The sequence below is a fragment of the Schistocerca nitens genome, chromosome 8 (genome assembly GCF_023898315.1).
Source record: "Schistocerca nitens isolate TAMUIC-IGC-003100 chromosome 8, iqSchNite1.1, whole genome shotgun sequence".
Taxonomy (NCBI): domain Eukaryota; kingdom Metazoa; phylum Arthropoda; class Insecta; order Orthoptera; family Acrididae; genus Schistocerca; species Schistocerca nitens.
This window is the reverse complement of record NC_064621.1, coordinates 446669929-446682791: the sequence shown is the minus strand read 5'-3', so window position 1 is coordinate 446682791 and position 12863 is coordinate 446669929. Positions and strand designations below refer to the sequence as shown.

General features: G+C 37.6%; 1 protein-coding gene across 2 annotated transcripts in view; it reads left to right on the top strand.

The window, feature by feature from the left end:
* LOC126198955 (3'-5' RNA helicase YTHDC2-like) overlaps positions 1–9552 on the top strand; it is a 338664-nt gene extending 329112 nt beyond the window's left edge. For both annotated transcript variants that reach the window (XM_049935603.1, XM_049935602.1), the window contains one exon: positions 7980–9552. In XM_049935603.1, the coding sequence (XP_049791560.1) occupies positions 7980–8303 (324 nt within the window). In that variant the 3' untranslated portion in view covers positions 8304–9552. The remainder of the gene's footprint in view (positions 1–7979) is intronic.
* The last annotated feature ends 3311 nt before the right edge of the window (positions 9553–12863 follow it).

The window sequence follows — 12863 nt, the reverse complement described above, 5'->3', positions numbered from 1 at the left end:
CCTACTTCCTTCTGAATCTGCTTAGTGTATTCATCTCTTGGTCTCCCTCTTCGATTTTTACCCTCCACGCTGCCCTCCAATACTAAATTGGTGATCCCTTGATGCCTCAGAACATGTCCTACCAACCGATCCCTTCTTCTAGTCAAGTTGTGCCACAAACGCCTCTTCTCCCCAATTCTATTCAATACCTCTTCATTAGTTATGTGATCTACCCATCTAATCTTCAGCATTCTTCTGTAGCTCCACATTTCAAAAGCTTCTATTCTCTTCTTGTACATACTATTTATCGTCCATGTTTCACTTCCATACATGGCTACACTCCATACAAATACTTTTAGAAACGACTTCCTGACACTTAAATCTATACTCGATGTTAACAAATTTCTCTTCTTCAGAAACGCTTTCCTTGCCATTGCCAGTCTACATTTTATATCCTCTCTACTTCGACCATCATCAGTTGTTTTGCTCCCCAAATAGCAAAACTCCTTTACTACTTTAAGAGTCGCATTTCCTAATCTAATTCCCTCAGCATCACCTGAGTTAACTTGACTACATTCCATTATCCTCATTTTGCTTTTGTTGATGTTCATCTTATATCCTCCTTTCAAGACACTGTCCATTCCGTCCAATTGCTCTTCCAAGTCCTTTGCTGTCTCTGACAGAATTACAATGTCATTGGCAAACCTCAAAGTTTTTATTTCTTCTCCGTGGATTTTTCTTTTGTTTCCTTTACTGCTTGCTCAATATACAGATTGAATAACATCGGGGAGAGGCTACAACCCTGTCTCACTCCCTTCCCAACCACTGCTTCCCTGTCATGTCCCTCGACTCTTATAACTGCCATCTGGTTTACAGAAAATTGTAAATGTGGATCAACAGGTCTTGTACCCATTGTAAATAGCCTTTCGCTCCCTGTATTTTACCCCTGCCACCTTCAGAATTTAAAAGAGAGTATTCCAGTCAACATTGTCAAAAGCTTTCTCTAGGTCTACAAATGCTAGAAACTTAGGTTTGCCTTTTCTTAATCTAGCTTCTAAGATTAGCCTCTTTATATTGGATAGATAAAAAATCTACTCACCAAGCAGCAGCAGCAGAACACACATATAAAAGAAGGTTTTAATTAGGCAAACTTTCTGAGCCAGTGGCTCCTTCTTCAAGAAGAAGTGTTGAGGGGGAAGGAAGAGGGTTGAAGGATTTTAATTTAAATGTTGCCTATTTATAAAATCTGAAGTAATTAATTGTTTTCATTTCTTTCTAATAATAATTAGCTCTACTTTCTCCAGAGTGTACAAAGCATGAAACACATTATCATCACCTGATGCACCACCAATGTACTACCTCAAAATGCTAATAGCTTCCATAGATTCTCTACTGCTTGGTACAACACAACTGGTTTTTGGCCACCATTTCATCATCGTTTTCACCAGTCATCTCTTTCTTTCCTTCTTCAAAATATTGGCACCTCTGAAGTGATGACTGAAGCATCAACACTGACATACTCTTGAAAACATAAATGATGTGCCTATTACAGAAGGCTCTATAGGCTCAGACAAATCATCTTCCAGTGGTTCCTGTGTGTTTTCTGTGAACTTAAATCCTGCTTTCATAAAAGGGTTAGAAATAGTTAAACAAGTCACATCCATCCGTGCTTTGGCTACATAATGCGTAGCACACAAAAGTGTTATAGTCTTAGATTTTGGGTCCATGTCATTATCGTGCATAAGTATGGCCTTCTGGACAAGAATTTTTCTATTTTTCCATTTAAATGAATGGCAGACAGTTGACGCTCACTCGTCACTTTGGAGGCAGTAACACTAACTCATTATTCCTGAGCTGCAGATTGTCAGGGCATACTGGACAACTGTCACGTAGCAGCATTATTTTCCAATTTTTTGCCCCCATTTTAGCATCCAGTGCGTGAATTGTGGATGTGAAGATGGAACTGGTCATCTGTGCAGTGCTGTAGGAATCATAATTAGTAGGCGGAGTTCTCACATTTTTAAACACCTTAGCTTTTTCAGTTTACCAGTTACCAAAGGAAGTAATTTTTCAGACCGATCAGCATTGACCATAAGTAAAATGGTTATCCCACTGTAGTATTTCTCACCTATAATACATAAGATAGTTTAAAATGATTTAAATTTTTTTTTTAAAAAAAGGTTTTACTTGGTAATATGTTATAAAAAGATCAGTTTCATCAAAATTAAAAATTTTTTTTTGATCATAATCTTTACAGTTCTTTTTTCCATTGGTCCTCAGTTCCACTATAACCACTTACAATTTCACCACACAATTCGTTTTAAATAATGTAGCAACGAGTTTTAAATCGATTGAGCCAACCACTTGATACTGTGAATTTCAAGGCCCCTGTTTTGCAGTAAACTGAAGTGCTTTATCTCTCAGTATGTTGCCATCAAGTGGAATTTCCGACACTCTCGTGCTAACAGACCACTTTGCAATGAGTTTATCCAAACAATCATACACTATGTAATCAAAAGTATCTGGACACCCTCAAAAACATATGTTTTTCATATTAGGTGCATTGTGCTGCTACCTACTGTCAGGTACTCCATATCAGCGACCTCTGTAGTCATTAGACATTGTAAGAGAGCAGAATGGAGCGCTCTGCGGAACTCACGGACTTCGAACGTAGTCAGGTGATTGGGTGTCACTTGTGTCATACGTGAAAATGTGAAGGGACACATACAGCACAAAAGCGTACAGGCCAGCCTCGTCTGTTGACTGACAGAGACCGTCGACAGTTGAAGAGGGTTGTAATGTGTAATAGGCAGACCTCTATCCAGACCATCACATGGAAATTCCAAACTGGACGATTGAACAGTTGAACAGTGGAAAAACGTTGTGTGGAGTGACAAATCACAGTACACAGTGTGGCGATCCGATGGCAGGGCGTGGTTATGGCGAATGCCCGGTGAATGTCATCTGCCAGCATGTATAGTGCCAACAGTAAAATTCATAGATAGTGGTGTTATGGTGTGGTCGTGTTTTTCATGTAGGGGGCTTGCACCCCTTGTTGTTTTACATGGCACTATCACGGCAAAGGCCTACATTGATGTTTTAAGCACCTTCTTGCTTCCCACTGTTGAAGAGCAATTCGGGGATGGCGATTGCATTTTCAACACAATCGAGCACCTGTGCATAATGCACAGCCTGTTGCGGTGAGGTTACATGACAATAACATCCCTCTAATGGAGTGGCTTGCCCAGAGTCCTGACTGAATTCTATAGAACACCTTTGGGACATTTTGGAATGCCAATTTCATGCCAGGCCTCACCGACCGATATCAATACCTCTCCTCAGTGCAGCACTGCATGAAGAACGGGCTGCCATTCCCCAAGAAACATTCCAGCACTTGATTGAACGTATGCCTGCGAGAGTGGAAACTGTCATCAAGGCTAAAGGTGGGACAACACTATATTGAATTCCAGCATTGCTGATGGAGGGTACCATGAACTTGTAAGTCATTTTCAGCCAGGTGTCCAGATACTTTTGATCATATAGTGTATCTCCCAAGTGCCATCAATTCTATTTGTTAGAATTTAAACCACATCTTTACTACACCTGTATAGTCAGATTGGAAGGAGTGGAGACTGTCTCATAGGAAGGCATCAAGTGTGTGTTTACCTGCTTTTTTAATTACATGTGATTTTCATTTATTTTTGATGGGTTTTGTTGTTACGTTATTTAGTCTCACAAAATTCCTGTATCCACCATGATGCTCCTTATTTGCTCAGGATTATTTGTTGCAAAGAGGTGAGGGATGTTTTTGCAATCATTTTTGCTTTGAGTGGGCTTGTGAACTAATTGACTAAAATAATTTTCTGAGAAAGCATTCAGAATGATTTCAGATGATGTTTTATGCTTACCCCCAACTTTAAGCACACATGAATATGAAGATGGTAGCTTTTCTTTCAGACATGTCCAAAAGAACAGCTACCATCTTCATATAGTTAAGGCTAACCGGCCATTGACCTTCTGTGCAGATGTGCATGCATTGCCTAAACTCTTACGGGACTCGGTAAAATTGTCTGCTGCGAGTAATGAGTGTAATGGGCAGGGGCACTACGAATGTAGTGTGTGGACATTAAGTTGGGAATGTGGGTCTCACGGGGAGCATGCAAGGGATAAATCCCTGCAGTCGCCCTATCCTCTGTGCCCTTGGTGGCTCAGATGGATAGAGCGTCTGCCATGTAAACAGGAGATCCTGGGTTCGAGTCCCGGTTGGGGAACACATTTTCAACTGTCCCCGTTGATGTATATCAACACCTGTCGACAGCTGAGGGTCTTGATTTAATTATCATTTCAACTTTAAACAAGTATTTTTGCCAACATGTCAAGGGTAGAGTGAATTCACCAACAACTATAATTGTATTTGAAAGGAGACTCAAGTTTTCTTCTCGCATTTTACATTTTCAGATGTGTAATTATTTGAACTTGAATAATCTTAGAGACTAGGAAATGGTGTATGATATTCTGCTTTCATACCCTGTAGGTGATAATGTTTCTGATTCAGAGGGAGTCCAGAAGCTAGTGAAGATCTGCTTGACTAAGACATCTCTGTCCCAAAGATCTAATCTTCAATCAGTCAGTTAAATGTTGGTGTTTGCTCTTGGAAATCAAAAGAACCTTCTCATTTTATACTGGGAGAAGATTTATCACACTGAGAGAACATATACTGAAACAGAGTAATGTCAGACAATAGCGAGATAATTGTTTCTCTTGTCTTCTGCAATCTCTTCTCTTGCAGCACAGCTGATGAAAACACCACACAAAAGAGGAATTTTTTGTTGTGCACATCCCAGGGAAGTTAGAAGGGACTCAAAAAACTATTAAAAAAGTGAAAAATTGTAGAGGAATGAATTTAAATTTGAGAATGGAAGTTATCTTAAGTTGTGAAATCGGTGAACAACCGGCCAGAAACTTTTCTCATCACACTACAGGATCCAAGGGACTGCATGGCTACCATAGAAAAAGCAGATATGGTACTACAGAAAATATCAGTTGCTCCTTTGTAGTCTGAGAGCATAATAAAATTATGGGAAAGTTGGAACAGTTTCAGCAGTTATGTGAGACATGCGAAATGAAATGGCATTGTGTGAACTGGCGGCACATGATTTTTATATTTTACTATAGAAATCAATCAAGTGGCAGAGAAATTGAAGTGGGCTGTCATTTTGATTTCACATTGCCAGGCTACTGATAGAATTTTCCTCTAGAAAAAGTCAAGGCAACAGGTTTATATCCCTAGGAGAAAAGGCAAATGTCCCTGATGTGAAACAAAAAAGTGTAGGAAACTACCAGCCTAGAAAATGCCAAAACTGTAGCACAATATCATCTGAAAAATGAGCATACTATATATGAATATCATTCAGATCATGTCCCACCATTTAGAAAATTTCATAGCAAATGATTTTGAAGTTACATGTTTTTAAAAGGGGGCGGCACGCGCACCTGTGTTTGTGAAAAACATAGGAGCTGCTTAATTTCTTCCCATGGCACTAAATGGGGTACTAGGTTAAAGCAATGGTGTTTACCAGGCTATATGCTTTTCTTTCCCCAAATGATTTTGTGTATTAACAATAGCAATTATTAAGTGCACAGGAAAAGCAGCTGATCTTTATATGTGGATATTCTTTAAAAACAAAAACAGCCATGATACATAGGAAAAGAGCTGATTTGAGGAAGAAGCATAGTGGAGTATTTTGATGGATGCAAAAGAAGCAGGGGGAGCAATTAGGGAACGTAAGCTTGAATATAACATGGCCATGAATTCTGTTGTCATGAACATTTCAGTGTAAAAGCATCTACAAAGAGTGTTCAAGACGTAATGCAGCACATTTTTTTGTGAAAGCAGGTTGGTTTTTGTTGTTCAACATGATCTCTGTTCAGTGCAACCGTACGCCACCTTACTGGGAGGGCCTGTACACCTGTATGGTACCACTCTAGTGGTCAACGTCAGAGCCAACGGCTTGCTGCATGAATAACTTCCCTATCATCCGTGTACTGCTTCCCGTGGAGTGCATCCTTCATTGGGCCAAACAGATAGAATCAGAAGGTACAAGATCCAGGCTGTAGGATGGATAGGAAGAACATTCAAACGAAGTTTTGTGAGCACCTCTCAGGTGCGCAGACTTCTGTGAGTCCATGCATAGTGAAGGAGAAGTTTGTTCACATTTTTGTGATAACGAACAAGCTTCTGTATCCTGAGAGTAGCATAATACACTTCAGAGTTGATCATTGCACCACGAGGGAGGCTATCAAACAGAATAACCCTTAAGAGTCCCAGAAGACTGTCAACATTACTTTACTAGCTGAGGGTACGGCTTTGAACTTTCTCTTTGAAGGAGAGGTGGTTTGCCTCCACGCCATGGATTACTGTTTCATCTCCGGTGTGAAGTGATGAAACATTGTTTAATTTCCTGGGGTGATGTTCAACAAACAGACTGCCATGATCAGCCTCGTAAAATGCAAGCAATTCTGCGCGTATGGCATTTCATTGCTCTTTGTGGTCTTCTGTTAGGCAGCAAGGAACCCAGTGGGCACACATCCTTGAGTTTCTCAGCTGGTGGATGAATGAGAGTGCCCACACATTCCAACATCACATGAGTCACAGCAGTGTGTGGCCAGACAACACGCTAGGGATCGGACAGTTTTGCACGACCTTGTTGCAATGATGACAGACATCTTGCCCAATGACTCATTGTGCTTTTGTTCACTGCCAAGTCTCTGTAGACATTCTGCAAGCAGCTATGAATATCTGCGATGCTCTGGTTTTCTGCCAAGAGAAACTCAGTGACAGCTCTCTGCTGCAGCACATCTCCATTACAGATGTCATTTTGAAGGTTATGTACCGTTCCGCCACGTATCAAAACAACATGAAACTATAGGATCTGAAGCAGGCATATTGCACAATGTCCCTTAACAAATTCTTCCCTTTTTCAACTGAAATTGGCTGAGAAAAAATGTGTTAAATTATTCATTGAACAGTCCTCATAGATTACATTTGTTGTTGGTGTAAAACATTCCTATTCCTTCCTGTGTCTAGTTATTTGCTTAGTAACCGTAGATGCATTTGTACTCTGTCAAATTGAAATGCTGTATATAATTTGTTTCATTAGGTTATGAAATGGGTGCCTGACGTAAGTCACATTATTCTGCAATGTGTTCCCAGAGATTTGTGCACATACCAATGGTTTTATAGCAATGTCCCATGTGACCTCTGTTGATGTTGGTGTTTTTTTGGCACCTACAGTTTCTAGCTTTTCTTAAGATTATGTTGTCAGGCTTTATAGGAACTGAAATAAGTCAGCTACAAACTGCATCTGGGATAGTAGCCTATCTTTGGCAGTGGGATTTAATGAACAGTGTCACCACCAAGAAGCGAATGTTTTAAAGTAAAATTGGCCATTCCTACAATAACATTCAAGCTGGTACTAGTATCATGAAGTCCAAACTGAAATTTTAAAGACAGCTGCACGAAATAGATACATTTTCAGTATCTAAACTCACTCCTGCATTATTCTTACTGTTGATTAAATCTAAGTAGAATGAACATTGGTTTTAAAATAATTACACAGGTGTGATATGTATATTACATTGTATCAAAAGCAATGCAGAAAAACTGTAGTCATAATCAAGGTGAATGAAAGAAAGGAATAGTGACATGAACATGAGAGTTACTAAGTAAAACCACAGACAGTTCTGTTCGATTACAAAGGCAGGGCATGGTGAAACAAAGATAAAATCTGAATATGAAATGAACCAAAGAGAGTGTTAATGCTATATGTAATAATAATGAAGAAACAGTAGCAGTATTGTGTTGACATAGTGCAATATATTAAGAATATTATCATTAATTACACAGTATTACTGTTAACAATGGTGCAGAAAAATCCAGTGTATCTGTGTACTTTCTCTTATTGTCATTATGCTTACTAGCCTACTCTTCTTTCTTCTAGGAGATAGAACCCACAGTTGGGGAAGAACTCTGTAACCTTTGGGACCGAATACCGCCATTCATCCATAAGTCAATGCTTTCAGCTCGCCAGCAACTCCCTCATCAGCAACAAGGGCAGCATCAACAACCACATCAGCAGCAGCAGCATCAGCAGCAGCAACAACAACAACAGCAACAGCAGCAGTTACAAGGATCTAGTTCTACAATTCTTGGCAAAAGTTTCCATCATGGTCGTCCCATCCGTGGAAATTTTTCTTATGGTGGATATAGTCGTGGAACAGGCTTCCATTATTACAGTCCTCGAGGGGGACACCATAACAAGTGAAAGACTGTAATGCCTTTTTTTTTTTTTTTTTTTTTCAAAGTCAGGCAAGTATAATATATAGTTTAAAATGGACACAGATGTTCTTGGTTCTTTTATGTCACTGCTGGTGTTCTGTAGTAAAGCGAAGTGGGTGTCATCAGCATTTACCATAACTTTGCATTGCAGGCAGAGTTGATAGTGTTCTTGGATGTTTGTAATGAGATGATAATTCTGTGTGTCTCTTTCTTCGTGCCTTATGAAGTGTGGTGTTGTCAATATGCGACATAAAACCTATTGTTAGATGAAACAATCTTTGATGTGTTCCTGTATTCCCCATCTGTGTTTTTTACTCATGTGATGCTTCTCTTCATTTTGCTTTGCATTATTTCTGTTGCTAAAGTGACTTTTTATTTGTAATTTGTTGTTCATTTTATACAAAGGAACAAATTGAACAGACAAGTCATCTGCACTTAGGTTTTTGGCAATATTAACCTAATCCCACGACTGCTCATTTTACTCGAAAGTAATTTATTTTATGTTCATCTTCACTGTATCAGTTTGCTTTTTATTTCTTTGCATTTGTAAAATAATAGCGTTATTCATTGTGGTTTTAAAGCAAAATGTAGAGGAAAAACTTTCCTTTATTGTTGGGAACATTTTTTTTTTTTTTTCTTTTTTAGTGCAAAGCGCTGCCTAAAGTCATGGCTGATAGCCAGTTTGTTTTATTTTGTGTATTAATGGCTAACATTTACATTCAATGTAAAGATATTAAAATACCCCACATAACAAAAACATGAATTTTAATGCAGGAAGATTTTGATCAAGATCTTTATAATACAGGGTATCCTGTTAACATTACATATTGATCATTTTTTAGCACAGTTAATGATTATAGTGTGATCGTTTGTAGTTATGTAAATATTACTATTCCATTATAACATATGATATTTGTGGCTTAAAACAGGTATTTCCTTGGACAAGATTTTTATGTTGGTGTCCCAGTGAGGGACTGTATAATTAGTGCAATTTGTTATTAGTACCAAAGGCCACAGTTTTTAAATAGCTCGCATTTTTTCTTTCCCAAATAATTCTTACACTTCCCTGTCCGTGCAAGACTAAACTGAGTGAGATTTTACAATCTGATTTTAAGACGTTGCATGAAAGTGTCTGTAAATGTAGTGTATCCATGACATTATCATTTGCTTACTGTTTCAGTCAAATATACTAATGGTTGAAGTAAAATCATAAGTGAAGAACATAAAAAAAAAAATTACTCACAAATCCGGAAAGAATCACAACTGCCATTTCAGAACAGAAATAAAAGTTGTAGTTATTTAATACTACAGTTTGAGATGTTTGTATGTGTGTTTTGTTAGACAGAGGTGGAAACAATTTAACCAGCAAATTCAGGGGATGAGGTACAACACTGTTCCAACTCTACTTTATTCTTGACCAAAATGTTGGTTTCATCATTGTCTTGGTGAACAATTCAGATGTAAAGATGTGAATCAGTATTCCACTTACAAACAAATTGTCATTATTTTTAACTTCTGTTTCTGGAGGATCTGATAGCATATGACATAAAATCCATGTGTAGTAGGAACATTTATCCATACAGTAACTGTTTGTCATTTGCACCATCATTGTAAACTGATCTAATCTAATCCGAATAGTTTCAATGCCTCATTTAACTCATATTCTCATACATATAACATTCACAGCTTGATGAAAATTTACAATCCAAATTTTACTTCTGTTGTCAGATAAGATGCATGTGTTCTATCCTGATTTATAATGGAACATGCAAACTACAAGATTTGAAACTACAGTTTGGTGCAGGAAAACTGTGACTTTTTGCATGAGTGTGTTGCAAATAATGCAATGATAAGGAAGTGACAGAGAGGAAGCTCTTAAGATGTGTTTTATTTATGTAAAACACAGTTAAATGGTACAAATATGCAGTATTATTATTGTTATATCATTTATTTTGAGGTATGACCTCCATTCTTCCTTAGGTAGTGATACTGATAACCCTTTTGAAATGTAATAACACTGGTAATATTAATGAAGTTGTTATCTACTAAATGTTGATCTTAATTACTCTAATATTATTTCAAGTCACTACATGTGCTGTAATATGATTTGTTTACTTTCACATTCATCATTGCATTGTATTGGAAATATTCACCTAACATGAAATAAAAAATTTATTACTTCTGTTGTCTTTATTTGATATTTGGAATTTGTTTTACATTGCAGTAATTCATTTTATTTGAGATTATAAATACGCATTGGAAATTTGTATTTTACAGATTTTTTAAATAAATATAATTAAAGAGCTGAAATGAACTAGAAACACTTCCACATATTTGTTGCCTCCCCCATCAGTTACCTATTCTACTGCACCTGCAGAACATTTTGATTGATTTCAGTAAGTTTGTAGCACTGCTATAGTTACATAATTCTTGTGTTATTAGATGAAAAAGTGTTGAATTGGGTGCTTCATTGAAAGGTAAGGAAGTGGTGGCTTTGTGTGGAGTCTTATGTAAGGATGTGGACTGTCTTAGTTTACTGTTGAGAGGTGCAAGTTTTAGACACATCTATCTAACATACTAGAAATTTATCAATTAGTGATATATATGCTATAACATAAATAAATGACTTCGTAAAAAAAGTGGAAATTTTAGGAAAGAGAGTGTACTGCCAGCCACAAATGGTCTGTGGGGCATTTATAACGTACTTACTCCATTTTTATTTAATGGTTTTTATCACCCTTGAAGATACTATACTGACCTCACTGCTTGCCTCCAGTAACAGTGTTGTACCTTTTTTCATCTAATTATCTTTGACCCAAGCTGCTGCAAGATCTCTCAGGGTTCCACCACCTTTTATTTCTAGGTTGACTCAAGGAGACATGTTCTCTTGGGCCTTCCCATTGTCATTGATTTGGCTCAAAGATGTTAAAATGTGTGAGCCATGTACGTCTTCATGCTTTGATCTTCTGGGTGGTGTTCAGTTCTTAGTTTTTCCTCCTTCTCCAGCATCAATATCTTACAGTGAACCAAAGATGTTCAGAACGACTTTCTACTATGAAATTGATGGATTGTGGTCATATGTATTTGTGGTCTCAGCTCCATATTGCACACTGGAGTTAACTGTTGTGCTATAAACTTTAATTTTATTGTATGCGGTTAGTGCATGACATAGGAATCATTTCATGCTTTTGAGTGCATTAATAATTATTTGTTTTATTTTAAGCTTCAAGTAGTTGCATTTGTTGAAGCAGATGCACAAGTATCTAAAGCTTGCTACACATCAATTTGCCCTTTAGGATTCTGTAGCATTTATCAGAAAAGCATACTCACTTCTGTCTGCTGAACATTGATTTTCATGCCAGGTTTTGTGATTTATACATTAGATTTCTAATTGTCCCCACCATCTCAAATCTAGACTCTGTCAAGGCTCTCATGTTAACACAGGGATTCTCCCATTTGTCTTTTCACCTGTTCTATTTCTGTTCATTTTGTAGAGGGCTTTGCCAAGCAATCTATTGAAAAGTGTTGGGAAATGACCTCACCATTGACCTGTGTGCTACTTTATAACATTCAGTTCTTCCTCCATTAAAACAAACTGTTTCAAACCTGTGGTTATGTAAACTGATCAGATGTTAATCCCTTCTATTTCACCTTTGCTCTTGTCACTGTAATGCATGCTATATCATTGCCCCTGTGGACACTGTCATATGCTTCGAGAAAATCAATAAATTTTGCCAAAATTGGTTCATTAAACTCCCAGTACTTCTCTCCTTGTAATTAGTAGCAGACGCACAGTTGATCTCCTTACCAAAAATCCTTTGTTATTCTTTCATTGTGTAGACGCAATTATAGGTGATTTCTATTCATCTGAAAATATCTCCTGCACCTATATCATCTTAAAGACATTATTTGATTCTCTCTGTAGCCACTGTCCTTTTGTTTTCAACATATTCATCTTTGGTCCGTTTATCAATCACTGCTCTCAAAACTCCATCAGTGACAAACTTCGTACTCAAACTCAGTTTTATGCTCTAAATCGGGGAAACTTTTGTGGGTCATTCGCACTAACCAATTCCTCAAAATATTTACATAATTTCATACTTATATTTACATACGTCTGTTGACATTTCTTATCAGCTTTATGTTCTGGAACAATTGTGTGTTGTCATTCTTTTCACTCATTCCCTCTATTATCTGTATCATGTCCACGGACACTTCCTCTCATCACTGTGTCACATTCTAGCACCCTCTTGTCAGTGTGTCAAATCCTAGCATTCACTCTTGAATGTTTGTCTCTCTTTTTGGATCTTGTCCTTTCATCTAAGACTTACCGCTTCTCTTATCATAGCTGACCATATAACTGACCATTTGTCTATGATGTTCTTGCCACCTTCCTTTCTGTCCTTTAAAGTAAAAACCTATTTCTGACATTTCACACAAATTGCTGGACTAACCGTGGATCAGTAAATTTTTCCATTGTCTGTTGAATATCTCCACTCACATATTACCAATGACTAGGAAATTGTCAGCGTCAGCATCTGCTCCC